The sequence below is a fragment of the Kryptolebias marmoratus genome, linkage group LG5, assembly GCF_001649575.2.
Source record: "Kryptolebias marmoratus isolate JLee-2015 linkage group LG5, ASM164957v2, whole genome shotgun sequence".
NCBI lineage: Eukaryota > Metazoa > Chordata > Actinopteri > Cyprinodontiformes > Rivulidae > Kryptolebias > Kryptolebias marmoratus.
In genome coordinates this window covers 1,728,393-1,750,899 of record NC_051434.1, presented here as the reverse complement: position 1 = coordinate 1,750,899, position 22,507 = coordinate 1,728,393, and the positions used below count along the sequence as shown (strand labels likewise).

Here is a 22,507-nt window from a genome sequence, read left to right as displayed (position 1 = left end):
GGGGGAGGGAGGAGAGGAGGGGGGGGGAGGAGAGGAGAGGAGGAGGACAAGAGGACAGGAGGAGGACAGGAGGAGGACAGCAGGAGGACAGGAGGACAGGTGTACCATCAGTGTTGTTGGTTCTGTAAACCTTCCTGCGGCTGCACGGTGGTGGTGGCGATTCTTACCTGGTACCGCTCGCTGGTCCCCTGAGCCCGGTCGATGTGACTCGACCTCTGAGTCAGTCTGCCGGTCAGGTCCTCCCACTGCTGCGAGATGGAGCCCAGCTCGGCGCGGACCTCCTGCAGGTCTTTGGGGTCCTGAGGCGAGTCGGCGGTCTGGGTCAGGATCCCGTCAGCAGCCTGGGTCAGCTGGTCGAACTGCGGCCGCCGCGTCTCAAACTCCCTCAACATGAACTGACGGAGCGAGCAGCGGCGTGATTTAACGGGAAAAGACAAACAGCGAAGGACGTGTTGGAGCTCCTCTGCCAGCCTACCTGGACCTGCTGTCTCTGCGTGGTCAGCATGTTCGGGTCGATGCTCAGCGGGCCCAGCACGCTCATCATCAGCTCCTTCTCCCTCAGCCACGGCGCCAGCTGACCCGCCGCCGAGGCGAAGCTGCCGAGCCGGTCGGCGCACGTCTCCAGCTCCGTCTGCCTCTGAGCTGCCGTCTGATTGGCCGTCTGCCAGCGGGAGTCTGAGGAAACCGGCGAGAGAAGATTTTAAATCTGAACGTTTAGCTTCTTTCTTCTCAATGTTTGTTTCTGTGCTTTCAGCTCAACGAAAAAATGAGAAAATCTGAAATTTAAAGGCTTTTATTTTGGAGTTCACCTCACATTTCTGTAATTTTAGCTCAGATTAATTAAAAATCTGAATTATAACCTCTCCTGTTCTTCTATTTTAAAAATTTTATTTATTTTTTATGTATCAGATCTGATCAGAACCATTAAATCAGACACAAAGAACCATTTTCTGCTGAAGCTCGGACAAAATTCAAGCTTTAATAATTCTCTAAAAACTGCAAAATAATTCAATATTTACCTCATTTAAAAGCAACAGAACCGATAAAATAAATAATAAATACTAACCACACAGTCAGTCCATTTTCAGAACAATTAATCAGATGTTTGGGTTTGTAAACCTGACAAAGAATTTTAATTAATTTGAGATCAATTAAACCACAGAATCCATAATAATTTAAAATATTTTACATAAAATAATTGATATTTAAATGAATTACTAATTTATTTTATTATAAATTCACTAAATGTGTGCATTAATTTCCAAAGTGTATAAATTAAAATCATATTGTTAGATGTATTTATTTAATATCTTTAACTTGAATCAACTCGTGACACAAAACACTGATTCTTGAACAACTTATTTGTGGAACTGGGGACCTTCTGGCATCTTTTGTAACTTTATAAAGAGGAAATGTCCCCTGATTCCCGCCCCCTGCAGCACGTACCGATCTCCTGCAGCTGCTGCCTCCAGGCGTCGGCTTCAGGAGAATCAGGATTTTCAGCGATCAGTTTCCTTAATGCGGCTTTCAGGTCCTCCACCTTCCCGGAGTGCTCAGCCAGCTCTGACAGCAGAGCCTAAAGGACGAAACACGAGCAGACAGATTTTATAAGGAGCTGAAGGAGCTGCAGCTTCACAGGCCTGCAGCAGCTGAAGGAGCTGCAGCTTCACAGGCCTGCAGCAGCTGAAGGAAGTGCAGCTTCACAGGCCTGCAGCAGCTGAAGGAAGTGTAGCTTCACATGCCTGCAGCAGCTGAAGGAGCTGCAGCTTCACACGCCTGCAGCAGCTGAAGGAAGTGCAGCTTCACACGCCTGCAGCAGCTGAAGGAGCTGCAGCTTCACAGGCCTGCAGCAGCTGAAGGAAGTGGAATGTTCTCCTCTGGGTTTACCTTGTTGTGTTGGGCCTGAGCGCGCACCGCCTCGGGTTTGGAGGGCGAAGTCGCCTGTCCTTGTCTCAGGCTTTCCTCCCTGTCGCTCAGCCAGCTCCTCAGCTCCTCGGCGCCCTGCTGGGCCTTCTGCCTGAGGTCCAGGGAGGCCTGCTGTCGGCTCAAACGCTCCTTTAGGTCCCGGCCCAGGGCGTCGTATCGAGCGTTCACGTCGGAGACAGAAACCTGCAGCTCCGTCAGGTCTGACCCGGAGAACACAGAACATCATCAGCACACATACCTTGGAACATTAACTGCTCAACAAAGTGTAACATCGTGGATTTCTGCTGCAGGGGTTTGGGGTGGAGCTCACCTTTACAGGTGTGAATGCCGTTCAAACTGCTGGGACCGGCTGAGCCGTTGATCTGAGCAGCACCTGAGAAAAACAACAAAAACAAGAGTAAACACAAACAAAACATCACCTGAAACCTGTTTGAAGTCCTGCAGAAGGAGCATAAAGCTGACCTTTGACCCTGGCATTACAGGGTTTATATTTCAGAGGAAAGAATTAAATCTAATAATTATAATTTGGTCAGCTTTCTCTGCTCCCCTGGTTTGTTTCAAACCGTCACCTGAGAGGACTCTGAATAATAAACTCAGAGTTTTATTTACCAGTTTTGGTCTGAGGAGCCGTGACATCGATGATGAGAGACTCCAGCTCAGAACCGGTTCTGTTCAGCTCCTGAACTCTGGATCCTTGGGAGTCCCAGTCTGTCAGCAACTCCTGGAGTTAGAAAAACATCTTAGTTTTTTATTTAAAAGCATTTTATACAAACACCTGATGGTGAGTCTGGTTTTATTTTTATTTTTCTGCCTCCAGCCGGTCATTCATCAAAACCTTCGGCTCATTCATTAATTCACTAATACTTTTCTTTAGTTACTTTAAAATCTTTAAAACCTGCTTCAGCAAACTGGTTTTATTTTAGTTTTATGTTACTGTTAGCTTTCAGCCAGCCTTTTGCTACTTTTAGCTTCTAGCTAGCTTAGCTTCTACCTTTAGCTAATTTTAGCTTTCAGACAGTTTTTGTTAGTTTTAGCTTTTAGCTCGTGTTCTGCTTCTTTAAGCTTCAACAACTCAGGTTCAGAGTGTTTTTACTTTTTACAAAGAAATGAATAATAATTGATCCAGTTCTGTTTGTTTTACTTATTTCAATCAGTAAATATCAGGAATCACTTTATAAATAAAATGATAATCTAATCTATAATCTAACTATTTATGGTTTATCATCATGATCTATCTCGTTCCAAAGACTATAAATGTTTTATCCAAAGAGATTTTACAGACTACAGCATCCATAATTATTTTAACTCCTTCCCAGAACAGACACTGTTCGGTTCTTCACGTTCACTGCAGAAACGAGTTAAAGTCGGACCTGGAGCTGCTGGACCCGTCTCTGCAGGGACTCTGTGTTCAGGTTGGCCTCTTTGGAGGCCAGCTGGTCCTGAGCCGTCTGAAGCCAGCGGAGCAGGGAACCCGAGAGGCCGCGGAAGCTCAGGAGCTGCTGCTCGCAGGCCTGAACGGCTGCAAACCTGCGAGGAAACGGCAGGAGAGGGGGAGAGTCACAGCTGCTCGGGTTCAACATTTAACACAAACTAGAAGCCGAGCACAGAGCCCGGCTGGTTTGAGTCCTTCACGCTCTGCAGGCAGCAGGAACCCAGCCCTGACCTCCGGCCTGGGAACCACGCTGTGGAGCGATCGGACCGGCCCGTTTACAGGACGATCAATGAGCCGAGAATCTGCCCGAGTTTGGGTGTGTGACCTCTGACCTCTGGGGGGGTCTTAAAGCAGAAAAACTTCAGTCCAGTCCAACTTCCTGTGACCCGTTTATGATGTTTCTGCCTGAGCTGTGGAGCTCCAAACAAAAATTTTTATTTCAAATTTCCTCTACGTCTCGTGACGTACCTTATCTCACGGTCCCTGATCGATGTTTTAAATCATGATGGAATCAGCAGTACAACAATAATAATTGTCCTTCAGTCGGTTCGACCTCGTGGCGCCCCCCTGTGGACTCTCTGATGAACTGTGCAGGAGCTGATTCAGGTTTTTGTTTACCTTTCATTGAGGTTTTGTTCCAGTTTGGTGAACTCCTCGGTCACTCCTCTGACGTTATCCACGAGGCTCTGAGTGTTACTGAAAGCTCTGGACTGGCTCAGCTCGGTACCGAGGGAGCAGAAACATTTCAGCTGACCCGCTTCCTGCTCCAACTCAGATCTGACCTCCTGAAAAACAAGATAAATGAGAAAAACCGGACCCAAAGGTCAAAGTGTCCCCTCTGCATCGTGGACCGGGGAGCGCCGCTGACCTCGACGGTTTGCCTGTAGTCGCCCACGCTGCGGTCCGGCTGGCCCGCCGGGCTCAGAACCTTCAGCCGGCTCTGGGTGAAGGCCTGCAGGTCGGCGCCCAGCCTCTCCAGGCTCTCCAGCCGGGGCAGCAGCCCCCTGAGCTCAGCCTCCGTCTCGGCCTGGCTGCTCTGGGCTGAGGCGTAACGCCGGCTCAGTTCGTCCAAACCGGACTGGAGGCCCGGTGCCGAGGAGGCGTCCGAGCTCTGCAGGAGTCTGGAGACCGAGTCCCGGGTCGCCTCCACGCTGCCCTGCCTGGACAGCAGCTCCTGACGAAGTTTCTGGAAGGAGGGAAAAACAAAATGATCGCAGGTGTATCACTCAGATGTTAGGAGGGGACACTTGTCTTCTGTCAACGTGAAACATTCATTAAGAACCAAACCTTAGCTCACATCTCTGTGTCGCTCCTTTAATCTTTAGAAAATTAATGAATGGATTCATAAAATGCACATCTTTCACCATAACTAGACAAAATTTGGTCTTTTTTTAAGCAGTTGTTAACATTTTAAAGCGATTTCTACTAATATACCATAAAGTACTAATAAAAGAAACTGATCTGATCTCTTTGGGAATCTTATAACCCAAATAAGTCCTCAAAAATGAAAATAATTTTATTTCAGAGACTAAAGTTTTGCACCAGACCCTAAAATACTTATTTTTGTATTTCTACTAATTCTGCTCCATCTTTGTTCTTTAAAAGGATGAGATTCTGCTTCCTCTGGTCCAGTTCCCACCTGGTTCTGAGTCAGGGCGTCTTGTACGGCCTGTGCGGTGGGTTCTACGGGTCGGGGATGTAAAAGCAGTTGGTCCAGCCAGCTGAGCAGACCCTTCAGACCCTCCTGGACGCTGACGGACTGAGCCACAGCTGTCTGCAGCTGCTCGGCCCGCTCTGAGACGGACGCAGAGAGGCTGCCGAATCGCTTCTCCAGACCATCTGAGCAGAACGAGGCAGCAGGTCAGCGCTGAAGAGCTTCTGGTTAGAAATGAATGGTTTGGGGAGATGAAGTCACCTGCTGCGAAGAGGATGTCCACGGCTTTCAGAGAAGGAGACTCGTTGGTGCTGACCAGATCTCGTCCCGCTCTCTGGACCTTCTCCAGCTGCACCGAGCGCTCCGCCAGCTCGTCCTGAAGCAGCTGAAGACGCAGAAAAACAAAATAAATCCTCCGTCTCCTTCCGAGTTTTGGCTTTTCCTGGTTCTACTGATTCACCTGAACTTGTCGCAGGGCGTTCTGCAGGTTCTGCGGGTCGGTGTCCCCGCTGGACTTGGCGATGCTTTGGTTCTGTTCGTGGGTGCTGAGCCAGGAGTGGAGGGAGACGACCTCGTCCTGGTACTGCTGGTACCGCTCCAACAGACCCGACAGGCGGCCGCCCAGCTCTGAGGACTGAACACGGACGGGTTCGGTTTCATTTCACCGTAAGAAGCGGATAAACCCAAACGGCGTGGCTCACCTTGGTGTGCAGGCTCGTGTATCTGTGGTTGGACTCCTGGAGCTTGTCGGACACGAGCTCTCTGATGCCGTTCAGAGCCGGTTCTGACCCAGCAGCTTGCTCCAAAGCTCCCTGAACAGAATCCAGAACCTTCTGACCGGAGATGGATACGAAGCGCAGGTCGGCCTTGTGGCAGATTATATCCTCACCCAGCTGGGAAAAAACATAAACAAAAACACATTTACAGGCAGAAAAAAACTAAATGAATTCATATTTTCTTCTGGAATCATTATAATAAAGCTTAAGTTCCAGAATCCTCTTTAATCTGGAGGTTTGACTAAACTCCAGATTAAACTCCAACCAACTCGTCGTCTCCTGCATCAAAGCAGCCTGTTTCAGTCACGTTAATCATCTCTCAGGTTTGTTTTATTTTCTGAACCTTTCTGTGCTCCTCCAGTCTGTCCTTCAGTCCTTGCGCGTCAGTTTCTCCTTCCCCCAGGGAACGAAGCTCCTGTTCACTTTGTTCCAGCCAGGAGCCCAAACCGCCGTCTTCCTGCAGGAACTTGGTGAGCTCGTCTTTCAGAGCCTCAGACTTCCTCAGCCGGTCCTGGAACAAACAACAACAACAAACATGAAGGAGCAGCTGTACTGTCAGTTTAATGAAATTATTTATAAAAAACTCAATAATTTAGGTTCAGATATACCACGTATTTATTTATTTTCCTGTTTTTATCATTTAAAGTAAAAAAATTAATTTCTTTAAATAATAAACATTGTAAAACTAGAAGTTTAAATAAATAAAAACAAAAGTTTAATAGATTTTAGGATCATATTTTTGGACCTTTATATTTGTATTTATTTCAGGTTTTGGCAGCACCGGTCCTCCCTAATGAGGCACGTATTGGACCTCTGGACGGGCCGGTTCTGTTGGTACCTGGCAGTTCTGCAGCCGGTCCTGGTGCTGAGCCTGCAGCTGGTCCAGGGCGGCTCGGAGTCTTCGCTTCTCCTCGGGGGGAACCGTCGAGTCGGGCTGGTCCAGGAGGGAGCGGACCGACTGGCTGATCTGCAGCAGGTCAGCCTGCTGAGCCTGGAGCTGCTGCAGCTCGGCCTGAGGGAGAGGGCAGAGGTCAGAGGTCAGAGGGGAGAGAGGAGAGGGGAGAGGGCAGAGGTCAGAGAGCAGAGGTCAGAGGGGAGTGGTCAGAGGGGAGAGGGCAGAGGTCAGAGAGAAGAGGTCAGAGGGGAGAGGGCAGAGGTCAGAGAGCAGAGGTCAGAGGGGAGAGGGCAGAGAGCAGAGGGGAGAGGGCAGAGAGCAGAGGTCAGAGGGGAGAGGTCAGAGGTCAGAGAGCAGAGGTCAGAGGGGAGAGGGCAGAGGTCAGAGGGGAGTGGTCAGAGGGGATAGGGCAGAGGTCAGAGGGGAGAGGTCAGAGGTCAGAGAGCAGAGGTCAGAGAGCAGAGGTCAGAGGTCAGAGAGCAGAGGTCAGAGGGCAGAGGGCAGGACCGCTGATGCTGAATGAACGTAAAGGAGAGGTCTGAACCTGCAGCATCTCCGTGTGTGACACCACAGCGCCCTCTGGCTGCGACAACAGGACATCAGGGACATCCAGACCCGACCCGGTCCGGACCGGTTGGTTCAGGGAGGCCAGCTGGTTCAGGAGAGAGTCCATCTGGTTTTGGGTCTCCTGCAGTTCCTCCACCGCTTTCGCCTGGAGGGGAAAATAAGACTTTTATCCCAGTCTTTAAATAAAAGCATCTGTAAGAAGACCGAACAACAAAAAGCCGTTTTCTGAGTCGCGTGGACTTCTCACCCTCTGCGTGTTCTGCTGCACCGTTGAGCTGATGGTCGCGTCCAGGTCCGACACGGACCTGTTCGCAGAATCCGTCAGGGCGCCGTACTGCTCCTTCAGGCTCGTTAGCGTCCTCTGGAGGTTCTCCTTCTCCTCTGGGCTCAGACTTTCTCCTTTCTCAGCCAGAAACTCCTCCACCGAGCGGATGGCCTCAGCTACGCCCTCAGCTTTAGCCTGGAGGTCCTTCTGGACTTCCTGGAGACGGAATAAAACCGGAGAAGTGACATCTTCTGTTAAAGCTAAAAGAAGCAGAACACCAGTGTTTAAAGGCAAAATTAAATATTTAGAATAGTATAAAAGTTATAAAAACGAGAAGTCATAGCAGCGACCTCCTGAATGAGCTGAATGTTTTGAAATATAAACTAAAAGCTTAAATTCTGCAGATTCAGGATTCAAACAATAAATGATTAAATGATGAACCGGCTGACAGGGAGATCATCCGATGCGTCACCTTTAGTTTGTCTTGCTTCTGTTGCAGGATGTTGACGTCACCTGACTCTCCTCCGGCCGTCTGATTGGCCAACAGGCTGGCAGCTCCGGCCAACCACACGTTGAGACCTTCCAGTTTCTGAGAACACTCTGCTTTCTGCTGCTGGACCATCTGAGAGAGAAACGGCAGCAAAATGTGAGGAATCAGTCCTGAACATTGACGCCATTTTGTTTTCGGACTAAACCGAAGCGATTCGTGGTGCAGACTTCGCCAAGCGTTGAGCAGATTGTGTCCAGAAATCACACTTTCACACACAGACACACAGAAACGGTCTCAGGTTTGTTTATTTTCCCCGTTCAGGTGAGACAAGAGGAGAAACAGGTAAGCGGGCGGAAAAGTTTATTTTGTCGTTACCGCCGTGACGCGAGCGATTTTCTCCTGTGGCGATCTGCAACAGCAAGGCAAACACGTTAATAAAACACACATTTTAAAGACATGCAGACACGTTAGCATGAAGAGCGGCAGAAGGAGGTTACTGTGTGAAATTAAAGGGACAGTTCGCTTCTTTTTGTGGAGTTCTGTGACTTAAAAACTGAACTTTCCCTTTAACTTTGAGCTGATGAGTAACGGTGTGAAGGTTTACACTACTGTGGACAAACTTTGATGTTGTTTTAGATTAAAAGTTAGATGAAGGTTAAAAAGCTCTAAATATTAGCAGCTAAAAGCGCCTCGTTCGTCTCTGTCCAAACCTCTCTCTCCTCTGCACGCCTCCTTTCTTTCTCCGCCAGCCTCTCTCTGCGCCGCTGCTCCTCCTCCCGCTCCCGCCGGGCGGTCAGAGTGGCGGCCCAGGCCTGAGCTCCGCCCACCGCTTGGTGGAAGGTGGCCTGCAGCTGCTGCAGCTGCCCGAGGAGCTGCCTGCTCTGCTCCGGGGTCAGGTCAGGAGCTCGCTCCGAGATGAACCGCTGCATGTCGAAGATCAGGTCGTTGACCTCGGCGGAGCGAGACGACAGGGACGCCTGCAGCTCCTTCAGGGAAAGGAAACCATTCGGCGTGGATTAGAGAGCAAAAAAAACTAATAACTAATAGATTATTACACTCAGAAATGCACTGAACAGAGCAAAATATCTTTAGTCTAGGAATGAATAAAGACTTCCAAGTGTTCAAACACGGCTTTAAAATAAATTATTAGTATTCATTTATTAGAAGATTGTGAATATTAGTGCAAATTTGCAAATAGAAAGATGAGATGTAAACAGGGATTAATACTTTCTTTTCTAAGTAAACAGTAAATAAATTCACCTTGCAGCGATTCAGCTGCTGTCCGGTCTGATCCTGGCCGTCCTCCGTCTCCTCCTCCATCTGAGCCTCCGCCTCCTTCAGCCACGTCATCATCTCGTCCACTTGTTGTCCCAGCAGTTTCTGCTCAGATGTTACCGCGCTCTGAAAGAACAGAACAATGAGAACCGAGACACCGACGCCTCCGAGCGTCGTAGCCACCGTCCACCGTCCAGCTCACCTTGCACGAGTCCCTCTGGTCTCTCAGACTCTGCAGAAGGCTCTCGGACAGAAGCTTAGCAGCCTCGTATCCTCGAGCCAAGCTCCGCCCATCTTTTTCCAGAGCCAATAGGAGCTGCGGAGGGACGTCGTCGGGTTTGGGGTTCAACAGGCGCTCGGCAGCCTCCACCTCTCGGCTGATCTCTGGCTCCAAGTCGCGCAGCTCCAGGTCCAGAGTCTGAGCAGATCAGAAAAGGAAAACCTGTTTTATTGATGCTGAATCTCTGGAACCAAATCTAAAATTAAAAACGGCGAACGGATCTTTCACCTGGGTCTGAAGGAGGATGCCGTCCAACGCGAGGAGGCCGCGGCCCACAGACTGCTGCTGCTTCAGCTGCACCTGGATGTGTCTGATCATGGAGAGCAGAGCCACAGCCTGCTGGTCATGTTCCAAACATTCCTGATGGGTTAACGACGACTGCAGGAGGACAAGAGTCAGAAACATCTTCAGTCCAAACACCTGAGAGGATATCTGTCACCAGCAGCTGTACGAAGACAGAAACGGTACCTTGCTAACGGTGGATGCTGCCTCTGGAGTTTCGCCCACTTGTTCCTCTGGTTCCTCCCATCTCTCAGCGGCTGCATCAGGTTCGGTCCCTTCAGGTGATTCTGACCCACCAGAGGAACCTTCTGAAGGCAAAGTTGCCGTTTCTGGAAAGTCTGGAGGTTGCTGCAGGTCTGTTTTAGATTCAGGACCGTCAGGACTTCCAGCTTCGGCTGGTTGCTGCTTTCTGATCGTTTTTCCAGGAGCGACAGACTGAACTGAATGTTGGACTTCCTGTTTGACGGAAACATCCTGAGATAAATCAGCAGGTTTCCTCCCGTCTGACTGGGATTCTTCTGTCACCTCCATGATTGAACTTTGTTGAAGAGTCGCCTCCTTTGTCACTTCATCTCCATCAGAAGGCCTGGCGATGGCACCGAGTGACCGACCATCTTTGTTCATCTTCTGTTCCTGAGACAAACCCGAGCCGTCTGAATCTGGTTTGGATGAGGACTCAGAGGTCACCGTTCCTGCTGGCGCCTCAGAATCCACTTTTCCATCCGTGGTTATCTTCTCGGTTTCAGAATCATCTATTGAACTCTTGGATTTTTTGCTCTTCTTGCTTCTTTTGCTCGTTTCTTTAGGCTGGACGGATGGAAACATCTCAGCATCCTTTTCTTCTCTCTGACTTAAAGGATCTTCTGAAGGTTTACACTGCAGGTTTCCTTGGACTGCAGGTAGAAGATCTTCTGGTTTTTCTTCTTTGGCAGGTTTTTGGTCTTTACCATAGTCTTTTGTTGAACCAGGAGGTCTCCTGAGACCATCACCGACCTCACGTTTAGCTTCTGGACTTTGTGCCCTTTTATCTCCAGCAGGCGCGGCTTTCCTTTCCTTCTTCCTCGCCTCCTTACACCTCAACGCCTCCAACTCCTCAGCCGCCTGCTTCTCACTTACTCCTTTCTCAAACACCTTCTTAAGAATCCTCTCTTTAGCTTTCAGTACCAACGATGCCTTCTCGTCGTCTTTAAGAGTTGACTTCTGAAGCGTTTCTCCTTCCGTCCCTTTCTTCACCTCCTGATTGCTCTCTGGTTCTTTGGGTTCCTCAGAGGCAGAAGTCTCCTCAGATTCCTGCTCCTTCTTCTCAACAACCTGTTCTGATTCCTTCACAGTCTTCGCTTCATCTTTCTCTGCGGTTGGTTTAAGAACCTCTTCCTGTTTCATTAAATCTTTTTCAGTCTCATCAATCTTTTCTCCACAGGGAGGGTCAGGAGAAGCTGTCGGATCTACATTAACAGCCTCTGTGACGTTTATGTCAGCTGGATCGGTTAGAAGCAGATGTTTCATCTCTGGATGGTGCGTTTCAGCTTCTACCTCTTTACCCTTTGCCTTCTTTCTGCTCTTCCTCTTCTTCTTGCCTTTGCTTTCTGACTCTTTGCTTGCAGATGTTATGATCCGGTCCGAAGGCTCTGGATCCGTGACAGTTCTGATCTCCAAAGGTTTCTCTGCATCGTCTCTCCGCGCCGTTAAATGATCTTTGAGCTCTTCATTTACGGTCGACAGCACAGTTTCACCTTCGTCTCCTTTGCCGTCTGTAATTCCTGTCAGGTTTACATCTTTAGAAACCGTTATCACGCTCTCATCGATGCATCTAAACTCCTCGCCGTCATTTAGCAGCTCCTCCTTTTCTTCTTCTTTGACTTCTTTCTGTGCGTCTTTGTCGGTGGGATGGAAATCCAACTCTCCAACTGAATCTCTGAGACAGATTTTGTCCTGTTTGTCATCAGTCTCCTGTTTGGGAAGATGCTCTGATTTACTGATGTCTTTCTGTGGCTTTATTTCCTTGTTGGGTTCCTGAACTATGTTCTTAAGATAAAGTTTCCCTTTTTCTTCTTCTTTGACCTCTTCCTGTGAGTCTTTGTCCGAAGGATGGAAATCTGTCTGAGTGAACTCTGCAGTTAAATATCTGAGGATACTTTCTCCTTGTCCAGCATCAGTTTTATCCTCATCCACCTCCAGGTTCTGATCGGGCTCTCGTTTGGGAAGACTTTCTGATTTAATGTCGTCTTTCTGTGACGTTTTCTCCAATTCGGTTTCCTGAACATTGGATATTTCCCATTTCTCTTCTTCTTTGACCCCTTCCTGTGAATCTTGGTCAGTTTGATGGAAAACCATCAGAGTGGACTTTCCAAACTTGCTTTTCTCTGGTTCATCCTTGGTTTTAACCAGTTTCTGCTCAGGCTCATGTTTGAGAAGACTTTCTGATTTAATGTCGTCTTTCTGTGGAGTTATTTCCTCTTTGGATTCCTGAATTATTTTCTTACCATCAGATATTTTCCCCTTTTCTTCTTCCTGTGAATCTTTGTCAGAATGATGGAAATCCATTTCAGTTGAATCTCTGACAAATATCTTCTCGTATCCATCATCAGTGTTACCATCATCTGGCTTAAGTTTCTGGTCAGGCTCTTCTTTGGGAAAACGTCCTGATTTATTGACCTCTTCCAGGGATGTTATCTCCTTTCTGGTTTGCTGAACTCCTATCCTAACACCAGCCTTTCTCCCCTTTTCTTCTTCTTTGACCTCGTCCTCTGAATCTTTGTCAGAATGATGGAAAACCATTTCAGTGGACTCTCCAGCTGAATCCCTGAAAATGATTTTCTCGTGTCCATCATCAGTTTTCCCTTCATCCGTCTTCGGTCTCTCACGGGGCTCTGGTTTGAGAAAACTCTCTGGTGTACTGACACCTCTCTGTGGTTTTATCTCCTCTATGGTTTGCTGAATTCTTTTCTCAACATTAGATGCAAACTTCAGCAACACATCCATGGACTGATCTGGATCAGTTAAAGACTGTTCTCCCACAGACTTCGATCCTTCTTCTCTGTCACTTTCTGGAGTTTTGCTGGATGACAGCGGCTGATCTGAAAACAGAGGCGTTGACCTTCGGTCATCATCATCCTGTGTGACTTCTACACCTTTTATTGAAGGTGGAGATCTTGAGGATGCCCCAGAGTACGCATCGGACCAGTTTTCTGGACATTCTGGGCTTGACGTGATAGTTGTGGAGTTATCATCTGCCCCCACTTTCTCCTGGATTTCTAAAGCCACATCAGTAGTTATCAGTCCTAATGAAACTGCATCAGTGAGACTCGAGACTCGATGTCCGGTTGCAGGATCAACTAAGCCTCCTTTGATAAACTGGTTGGTGGCTATTTCTTTGACCATATCCTCTCCAACCAGACCTCTGGAAGAGGCTTCAGGTAGTGAGAGTCTTTCTCCAGTCCTGATATCCACAACACCGCCGCAGTCTGCCTGGGTCTGGAGCAGCCTCAGTGCAGGAACTGGGTCAACTCGTTTTAATGCAACAGCCTCAGGAAGAGTCAGGTTCTCCATTGTTTCCTCGTCCTGAACACCTCCGAATGTTTTCACCTCCAGGAAGCGTTTTCCTGTTTCAATATCAATCCTACCCTGGTTTACCAGCTCTGAATAAGGCACGATTTGTGCAGTTTGGGGGTCAATTGCTCCTTGTGTTACTGAGGGAGAAGCCATGACTTCACTGGCAACGTTCTCATCTAGAAGACCCTTAGAAACGGCCTCCGTCAGTGTCAGCCTGCCTCCTGTATCAGGGTCTAAAACAGCTCCAGTTGATGCCTGGAAAGCAACAGCTTCTGGGTGACTTGATGTGCTGGCTTTTCCTTGATAGACCCATTCTAGTTCTTCGAGTCCTGGAGCAACAGACCGATCGACCAGCCCTCTATCTACAGCATCAGAGACCGACAGTCTCATTCCTGAAGCATGATGTATTATTCCTCCCTCAGCCACCTGCCCTGCCAACACCCGATAGGCCTCCTCAGATGTAATTAACCCTTTCTTGATTGCTTGTTCCAAAGAAACTGGAGTCTTTGACTCTGGGTCAACAACGCCCTCCATCTGCAGCTGTAAACTGGCTTTCCTGAGAGTTGTTGCCGAGTCTGTAGCCTTTCCTTTGTAAGCCTTTTCAAGTGCCATCAGTTCTTCTCTTTGCTCCTCTTCAATCAGTCCCAGGTTTTCTGCTAAAGTGACCGAGACTTTCTTGTCCCTGCGTAGGTCGACAATGCCTCCAGATGCCACCTGGGCTTCCAAAAGTCGAGCAGCGGTGTTTGAGTCAATCAGCCCGGCCTGAGCTGCGTCCTTAACCCCACAGATCTGTTTTTTCTCCACATCCACAACACCAGCAATGGTTTTATCAGCTTTCAAGACACTCCACATCAGATCCTCATCAAGTAAGCCCTCCTGCATGACTTCCTCCATGCTCAGTGACTCCACACTGCTGGCATCAAGGAATCCTCCAAATAGACCTGCCCGAGCCATTAATTTAACTGCCGTATGGCCAGGAAGAACACCTTGAGCTACAGCTTCATCTGGCAGCAGCTTTTCACCTTCCTCTGTCATCAGACCTCCCTGTTTGAGCTCAAAGACTAATCTCTCCAACTCTGCCTCCTCAGTTCCTGCTTCAGCTTCATCAGCCTGAGTTTCTGGTAGGTTGGAGTCCATCTCTGTTTCAGGGACACTTTGTGTTTCCTCTTCTGAATCAGTCTGGGAACGTATTAAATACTTAGTTCCTTCAGACTCTGCTTTAACTCCTTGTATGTGTTCTGATAACACATCTTTTTCAGTAGTTTCTTTTGATTTTAGAGAGGCTGCTGTGGCGGTATCTTTGGCACCCTGACCAGGACGATCCTCAGGTATGTGTTCTCTTGGTAGTCCTTCATTTTGATGAACTGCACTTTTGAGACTGGAGTTTTGTTCCTTTTGGTCATTTACTGTTGCATCTATAAAGAATTTATTTTCAGCTACAGAAGCTAACTCTTCACATCCTTCAGTTCCTGACGATTTCTGCTGCAACTGCTTCTCATCTTTCCCATCATGCTCTTGTTCAATCCTGCTCACACCATTAATCTCAAAATCATTTCTTGAAGTTAAAACACGGGAGTTGTCTCCGTCAACCACCATCTCTTCATTGCTCACTGCTTCATCTGACATGCTAACATCCCCATCAGTTTTTGGCCCTTCTGGTTGGTCTGCAGTCAAACTGCTTGGAGGCTCAGCTTGAACTGATTCCTCTGCTACCAAGTTTGTAGCTTTAACCATCGTTATTAGCTCGTTGTCGAGCAGCGCCAACCGTTTTCCAGAATGTGCATCCACATAGCTGTGAGCCATAATGTGAAAGAGCAGCTTGCGTTTGGCTTGTTCTTCAGGATTGGCCCAATCGGTGGGTGTAGTTTCCCACATGAGGCCTGTGGGAGATGATGGAGGTGGAGAGGAGCTGGTGGACCCCCAGCTCAGACGGTTTAAAGACGGGGTGCCCGACTGGTTCATGTTGTAAACATCTGGTATGTGAATGTCTCGAAGACATCTGACAACATCAGCTTCAAGTTCTTCTACAGCAGCCTGATTTAGGGGTAAAACCTGGAGAGTTTCTGGGTTGTACAGCCCTCCAATGACATGTCGCTGCTTGAGGATGTTTCTTGCTAGGTCTCCTGATATCAACCCTTGTTGAAGAGCCTCAGCGACTGGCATGAGTTCTCCGGATTCAGGCCAAAGGAGGCCCATAAAAGCCCAAAGAGACTCGAGAACCAGCAGAGCCAAACGAGGGGAGAGAAGGTCCCTCCGAATACCCTCCTCTAAATCCAGGCGTTCTCCGCTGAGCGGGTCAAAAATTCCTCCGTTTTGGAGTTGGCGTGTTAACATGGTACAGGCTAAATCCTGGTCCATGAGTCCATGGCGAACCGCCTCACCGATCGTCAGTTGGTGGCCAGATCGTGGGTCAGAAATGCCACCGGCGTAGAGCTGAGCCTCCAGGAGTCGCACAGCAACTTTTCGATCAATCAGTCCTTGCTGGACTGCGCGGAAGATGCCGACTTTTCTTCCAGACTGGAGGCAAACGGTTCCTCCAGGCTGCTGCTTGACAGGGAGGAGCAGCAGCCCCGACTCATCGTCAGTAATACAGCGCAGCTTCAGCTCCTCTATGGTTACTTTTTCAGCTGTATTTGGATCGATCAGCTCTCTGTGCTGCAGCCTGGGCTGCAGTTTAGTTACTATCCTGGGAGACAAAACCCTCATGTCCTCTGCTTGTTCCAAACTTAGGGTTTTTTCAGATGAGTCTCTCAGTCCTCCAGTGTTCATCTGAAGCTCCAGAATACGAAGTCCCACCTCTTCTCTGATCAAACCAGACTCCACGGCGGCAGCTACAGGTAAAAGACTTTGGTCACTCAAAGGCTTTCTTATGAAATCCAAGGCACTCTCGAGCTCAGACAGAGAGCGTCTGGTGTGAACATCAATAAAGCCTTGATTTAGAGCATGATCCAGCGGGAGACAAACGGTGGACTCAGGTTGGACGAGTCCCCCCAGGACCAGCTGGGCCTCCAGCAGGACACGGCAGGTGTCCTGGTCAATGAGGCCACGTTGGGCTGCTTCGAACACCGAGAAGGTCTCCACCGTTCCCAGGTCGATGACTCCAGCAATAGCAGCTCGGTCCTGCAAACAGGAAGAGAACAAAAATCCAGATCAAACTCGTTCCGGCATCAACGAGTTTCTTAGAGTTAGAACTTCTACAACATCCATATGTTATAAAATACAGATGATGTTTAAAATGAGCAGATTAGAGAATCAGAAAAAGAAGAAAACCCACAACCACACATTTTATGTATTTATACAAAGACAGTAACTTTTCTTCTTTCTACTTTTTACTTCCCCACTATGTTAAAAAAACGTTTTAAAACTTATTTCCACTAACAAGCGTCAAGCATGCAACAAAGCAAAACAAAAAGAAGCTCTAAATAAAGAGAAACGGACACATATAGAAAGAGACGAGAGTCCAGAGGAGAAGGAGAATAAAACTTCTACGAGAGAAGAACTAACATGCAGGAGAGGAAGCGAGCGCCACTTACCGTACGGGCTTGTCCCGAGGTGAACACAGAACAACCGGAGAGCGAGGTGCGACAGGTGAGAAGCTGATTGTTAGCTTTCTGCATGCTACTCTTCACCGCTTCACACTAAACCCTCGCTCAGTCATCTGTTATCTGACTGCGCTGCCCAATGAAAACCTACTAAACTACGATCAGCAGTTTATCACTTTGAAGGAAGACTTATGTGTTAAACTGTAACAGGATGATTCATCAGACCCTCCAGGATTTCGCGATGTTGCGATCGCAACTATTAACGCAAAATCAAGCAAACCCCGCGAAATCGCAACTTTTTGCAACTTTGCCAAAAACACCACAACTTTCCCTCAACTTTAACCCAATATTTATTGTTTCTAAAGTGATTCGCCACCGTTTCTGCGGTCTAGTCTCTTCTTTGTGGGTTTGTGTGGCGCGGAATACAAAATAACCCCAAATAACTCAGGAAGAAGACACGTGACGTCACTTCCTGTTGACATCAGAATGCCGGGAGCGTGCAGGAGCAGCGACCGAAGCCAAAATGGCCACTAATGCTTCACATTTGCCCACAAAGATTTCAGCAAATCAGTTTCCTCCCCAGCTGCAGCTGTTTTGCACGTCCTGCAGTGTAATCATGGAACATAAACGCATCGACAAACACTTTGTGTCTGCAAAACATGTGAGGAGAGCTGCAGACCAGGGACAATCCAGAAATGCTCATGAATGTCAGTTTAGAAGCCATCAAAGTTCTCAAATAAAGCACCTTTTGATGTTTGTTGGTAATTATCTCACAGAACTAGGAAGTATTTTTGGTTTAGATATTAAAACTTATGGTTGTTATTTGATTTTAGTAAAAAAAAAAATTGCAACTTTTAGGAAAATGCTCCGTGAAATCCTGGGGGGATTGATTTATACCCAGCTGTCCACAGAAACTAACCAAACAGGCTGAAAATAAAATAACTGAGTCTAAGACACGCTTTTCTTTTCCATTTGTCATTCTGATCCTCGGCTTGTGAAGTCCACATTTCTCCTCTGGCAGCTGTTAGTGAGTTTCAAGCACAAAGCTGGTTTAAAGTTTCACACATTAACAGTTTGCATTAGAACAAACAAACAAACAAACAAACATTTCCATCCACACACACACACTTCTGTGATCTGGACACAACATGCTCAAACGGTGAAGTGAGTTGTTGTTTTTTTGGCATAGCTGGCCTTTTGGTGCACTCACATGACATAAAATCTCCCTAATTTAAAAACAACAATTACAACCAAACTAAACTCTCTCACACATCGGCTCAGTCAACTCGAACATTTGCACAAATTAAATAAACTGGAACAAAATAAGAGATTTAACTGTTTCATCACTCCATGAAGTCAAAACAAACATTATGCTCATGTGTAGCTACAGAGGGGACTATGAGGTGCCGTTTAGGTCGAAATACTCTCAGACATATTGTCCTTAGTCTACTTTCACACACATGCTGCACAAATGAAGGTATTTTGTCTGTTTTTGTAAGTTCTAATTTAAACATGGAGTAACTCTCAAACCAGGAAACGCATCAATGAGACTTCTTCAGCTTATTTAAATAAAATAATGTTTTGCAGAACCACGTAAAACCACGTTCAGCATGTCTCTAAACACAAACAGTGTTTTTGTTGCACCTCGCTCCAAAATAAAACCTGAAACACTCAAAAAGGAAATGAGATAAATTTGAAATCATTTATTGTGCAGTTCTGCAAAACAATATTCTGTCTGTTTGTTTGATAGCTACTTCCTGATAAGTAAGAACTTATATAATATATGGATAAAAAATACAATCCTCTTACAAGGATTCAGGTAGTTTGTGTGTGAAAGTGCATAAAATAATGTGTGAGAAGAAACTATGGATGTATTTATGTTAAATGTGTATAAAGAGAAGATATGTGGCAAAATAAATGATGTCTCAAACGGACCCTCATAGGTGACTGAGGATGTTTCTTGGATGCATCTATCAGCAGCAGAGCTCTACGGGTTTTTCTGCTAACATGAGCTGAGCGCAGCACCACTGAGGCCATTTATTAACCACGTTACCAGCTCAGATGATGATGACAATGGAAGAGACATGAAAACGAGGCGTGGGCAGTGAATAAAATGGCTGCAGGTTTTTATGATGTGAGGATGAATTACTCCATGCAGAGACCCCGTTCAGACGGCGTTATCCAGCAGCTAACACCATCCCTTCAGGGTCTGTGATGTTTGTTAAATCAAACCGAGGTCCACAGTGATGATGTCAGAAAATGCACACTCTGTGAACACAGCATGCCGTTCGACACACACAATCCGACTCACACAGATTAGCTTGAAAGCGTGTTCAGACTCAAAGCATCGAAAACTCAGAACGTTGTTCTTCGTCATAAACCTGCTGAAACATTTCTCCGTGTCAGCCCATATACCTTTCTCTCCTCCTCTCTGGCCAGCTGTTGCTCCAGCTGCTGCAGCTGCTGGGTGGAGCTGTCGAGGAGCTGGTTGTAGGTGGCCGTCAGCTCGTCCAGCTGAGCCTCCACCTGAGCATGCTCCTCAGGGGACAACCTGGACAGAAGACGAAGGAGGGCCTTAAAAGCCTGGGAGACAGTTTGGTTTGGTGTGTGTGGCATACAGCCGTGGAGAGAGCTCCAATCCTGGTCCTCAGGGCCACCATCCTGCAGGTTTTCCTTGTTTCTCTGCTCCAACACACCCGATTCATGGTTAAATCACCTCTTCATGTTCTGCAGAAGCCTGATAATCACCCACTGATTCAGATCAGGTGTTGGAGCAGAGGAACAAGGAAAACCTGCAGGATGGTGGCCCTGAGGACCAGGACTGGAGACCCCTGCTTCTGTTCTTCACTTGTTCAGGTTTCTCACATCGTTGTAAACACAAACAGGTAAATGTGAGGTTAAGTTCAGGTGTGAGGACTGAAAATAAAGTTTGGAGAAGAACTCCTGGATCAGGAGTTTACGTTTAGTTTAGCGGTTGATGAACTTACTTGCCGGCCTGTTTAGACAGAAGGAAGACCTGCGTGTTCCTGATGGCCTCGGCCACCTGATCCTTCCTGGCTGCCAGCTGCTCGCTGATGGCCTTTAAAGGAAACGCAGCCGGCTCAGCGAACATCTTAGACAAACGTCTTAACGTCTGAACTCAGAGGAACCAGAAGCTACCTGCTGAGCGGCGAGTGAGGACTCGGTGCTGTGACCTCCGGCCCGCCCCTGGAGACCTTTGACCCAGCCCAGGAGCTCTGAGACCTGACCCACCCGGGCCTGCTTCTCCTCCTCCACCTCCTTCTGCTCACAGTCAGGGATGAAAGGTGGAAACTGGTCATTTATGAGTCAAATGTGCGGCGATACAGGAGAAGAGAAACGAAACGTCACCTCCTCTTCCTCCAGCCTCCTCAGAGCGTCACTGATGTATCTGACATGTTGGGTCGTCAGGGTGACCAGGGCGGTGTACCGAGTCCGCAAGTCCATGAACTAAAAGAGAAACAAGACGTCACAGCGTGAGGCATCACTTCAAACACACACAAAGTTTTTATTAAGCTGCAACGAGACGCCGTCACCTCCTGAGTGATGGCGTCAGAGGAAGAGTGCATCCTCCTCCTCTTCACAGGCGACTTGTGCATCGACTCGACGAAGGCTCTGTACGTCATCAGCTGCAGCTCGTAATCCTGCAGAAGAAATGTGTCTGTCTGTTAGCAAAATATCTCAGGACGTTGTGGAGTTTCAGGAATCCTGAGCGCTGCCCGGCCTCCTCACCTTGACGGAGGTGCAGTACTGCTTGGAGTGAGTCTGGCACTCGTCCAGTTTGCTCTGGTTCTGTTCGATCTCTGCCACCAAAGCCTGAAAGACAGAAAAGCAACACGGTGACGAGGCGTTCCGGACCCGGGGGCCGCGGGTCTGGGTTCTGCGGTACCGACCGTCTGCTGGGCCAGCTGTTCAGACAGAGCTCTGCTGTCCGCCTGTCCAGGCTGGGCGTCCTCTTGTCTTTTAGTCGTCTCTTCGATCCACTGGATCAGATCCGAGTGTCCGTCTCTGTACTGCTGCAGCTCCGAGCCCAGAGCTTCCAGGTCGGTCCGTCTGCACAGAACCAGAACCAGTCAGAACACTGACCAGTCTTTAATTTGGATGTTTTTATATATTTCTGTGCCTGAAGCTGCATGAAGTGAAGCGTTTATTCAGAAAGATGTGAGGAAATCTGAGAATCAACTCTTATTTTCTGACATCTTTGTTTGTTTTTTATTGGTTCAACTGAAAGCTGATCATAAAGTGCTGCTAACAGTCTCAGCTCGGCGTTTAGGAGCCTTTTTCTGCCTGAATGAGGTCAAAGGTCAGAGTTTAACAACATTTCCTCTGAAAAAGCAGAAAAAGTCAGAGCTCAGTCTGACAGGTCTGGGTTCTGCTCACCGGGTCTCTATCTGTCGTCTGATGCCGCTCCACCTCTCTGCCATCTGATTGACTCTCTCCTGGTACCGCTCCAGCTCGGGGCTCCGGTCCGGGTGGAGCCTGCTGAGCTGAGACCCCGCCTCTTTTGCCTGACCCACCTGACCCTGCAGGTCCTGGAAGAGGTCTTCGTGCTCGGCGACCTCTGCCTGCCACCGCTGGAGGGAAATGAAACGGGTCAAATGAAATAAAGTCAAACATGAAACCTTATTTTCTGAGAGCTGGGAGTTCTGGTCTCACCCCGAGCTGGTCCCGGAGGTTCTGGATGGCTGCTGTGTCTGCAGGAACGATGTCCTCCTCACTCAACCGGCTCTCGTACTTCCTGACCTGACTCTCTGCCTCCTCCAGGCTCCGCAGCAGAACCTCCACCGTTTTCAACCTGAGCAGGAACAGAGCAAAGAATCACGTCTGTTTTTACAGACGGAACGGGCCGATTGTACGTCCCCGCAGGAGGAACGGCTCACTGACTTCTCCAAGTAGACGGATGAGAGGTTGTGCAGTTTATCCATCCTGTCCACGGCCCGACTGAGTTCGGAGCGGAGGGCGGGAACGCCGGAGGACGTCGACTTCTCCTCGAAGAAACCGACGCAGCGGCGAGACACGTCGCCCAGACTGGAGCGCAGCGCGTCCAGCTCCGCCTGCAGCTTCTGCACCGGGAAAAACCAGGAAACTCATTTTAATCCTGCTCAGAAAGGTTCAGTTCTAACAATAAAAGATGGTTTTCAAACTGACCTCCTGCTCTGCGATTTGCAGCGTGTTGTCGCCGCCGGACAGCCGGCTGGGGGGCGGAGCCTCAATCCTCCTCATCAGCCGACGCTCGGCCTCGTCCAGACGAACAGTGACGTCCTGCAGCTCGGACAGGTACGACCGAGACACCGACTCGTCCTTCTCCACTGGAGACACAAACAGGACAGAACAATTTGAAACTCTGAGCTGAGCGTCCCCCGAGCGTCCCCTGAGCGTCCGCCGAGCGTCCCCCGAGCGTCCGTCGAGCGTCCGCCAAACGTCCCCCGAGCGTCCCCCGAGAGTCCGCCACGCGTCCCCCGAGCATCCGCCACGCGTCCCCCGAGCGTCCCCCGAGCGTCCGCCAAACGTCCCCCGAGCGTCCCCCGAGAGTCCGCCACGCGTCCCCCGAGC

At 48.6% G+C, this 22,507-nt stretch overlaps 1 protein-coding gene across 1 annotated transcript in view; it reads right to left on the bottom strand.

Annotated features, from left to right (window-relative positions):
* Positions 1-22,507, bottom strand: part of macf1a (microtubule actin crosslinking factor 1a) — a gene marked incomplete in the record, with an annotated part of 165,057 nt that overhangs the window by 50,295 nt on the left and 92,255 nt on the right. Inside the window, 34 exon segments of the mRNA XM_037975753.1 lie at positions 168-395; positions 476-675; positions 1,447-1,576; positions 1,888-2,126; positions 2,237-2,299; positions 2,536-2,647; positions 3,297-3,453; positions 3,977-4,143; positions 4,227-4,544; positions 4,998-5,197; positions 5,274-5,397; positions 5,473-5,646; positions 5,714-5,905; positions 6,132-6,299; positions 6,627-6,800; positions 7,228-7,395; positions 7,498-7,731; positions 7,988-8,137; positions 8,716-8,991; positions 9,266-9,406; positions 9,483-9,698; positions 9,789-9,938; positions 10,029-16,514; positions 19,352-19,487; positions 19,924-20,015; positions 20,096-20,218; positions 20,306-20,404; positions 20,491-20,598; positions 20,687-20,770; positions 20,848-21,007; positions 21,335-21,528; positions 21,611-21,749; positions 21,839-22,017; positions 22,103-22,263. Of these exon segments, the coding sequence (XP_037831681.1) occupies positions 168-395; positions 476-675; positions 1,447-1,576; positions 1,888-2,126; positions 2,237-2,299; positions 2,536-2,647; positions 3,297-3,453; positions 3,977-4,143; positions 4,227-4,544; positions 4,998-5,197; positions 5,274-5,397; positions 5,473-5,646; positions 5,714-5,905; positions 6,132-6,299; positions 6,627-6,800; positions 7,228-7,395; positions 7,498-7,731; positions 7,988-8,137; positions 8,716-8,991; positions 9,266-9,406; positions 9,483-9,698; positions 9,789-9,938; positions 10,029-16,514; positions 19,352-19,487; positions 19,924-20,015; positions 20,096-20,218; positions 20,306-20,404; positions 20,491-20,598; positions 20,687-20,770; positions 20,848-21,007; positions 21,335-21,528; positions 21,611-21,749; positions 21,839-22,017; positions 22,103-22,263 (11,942 nt within the window).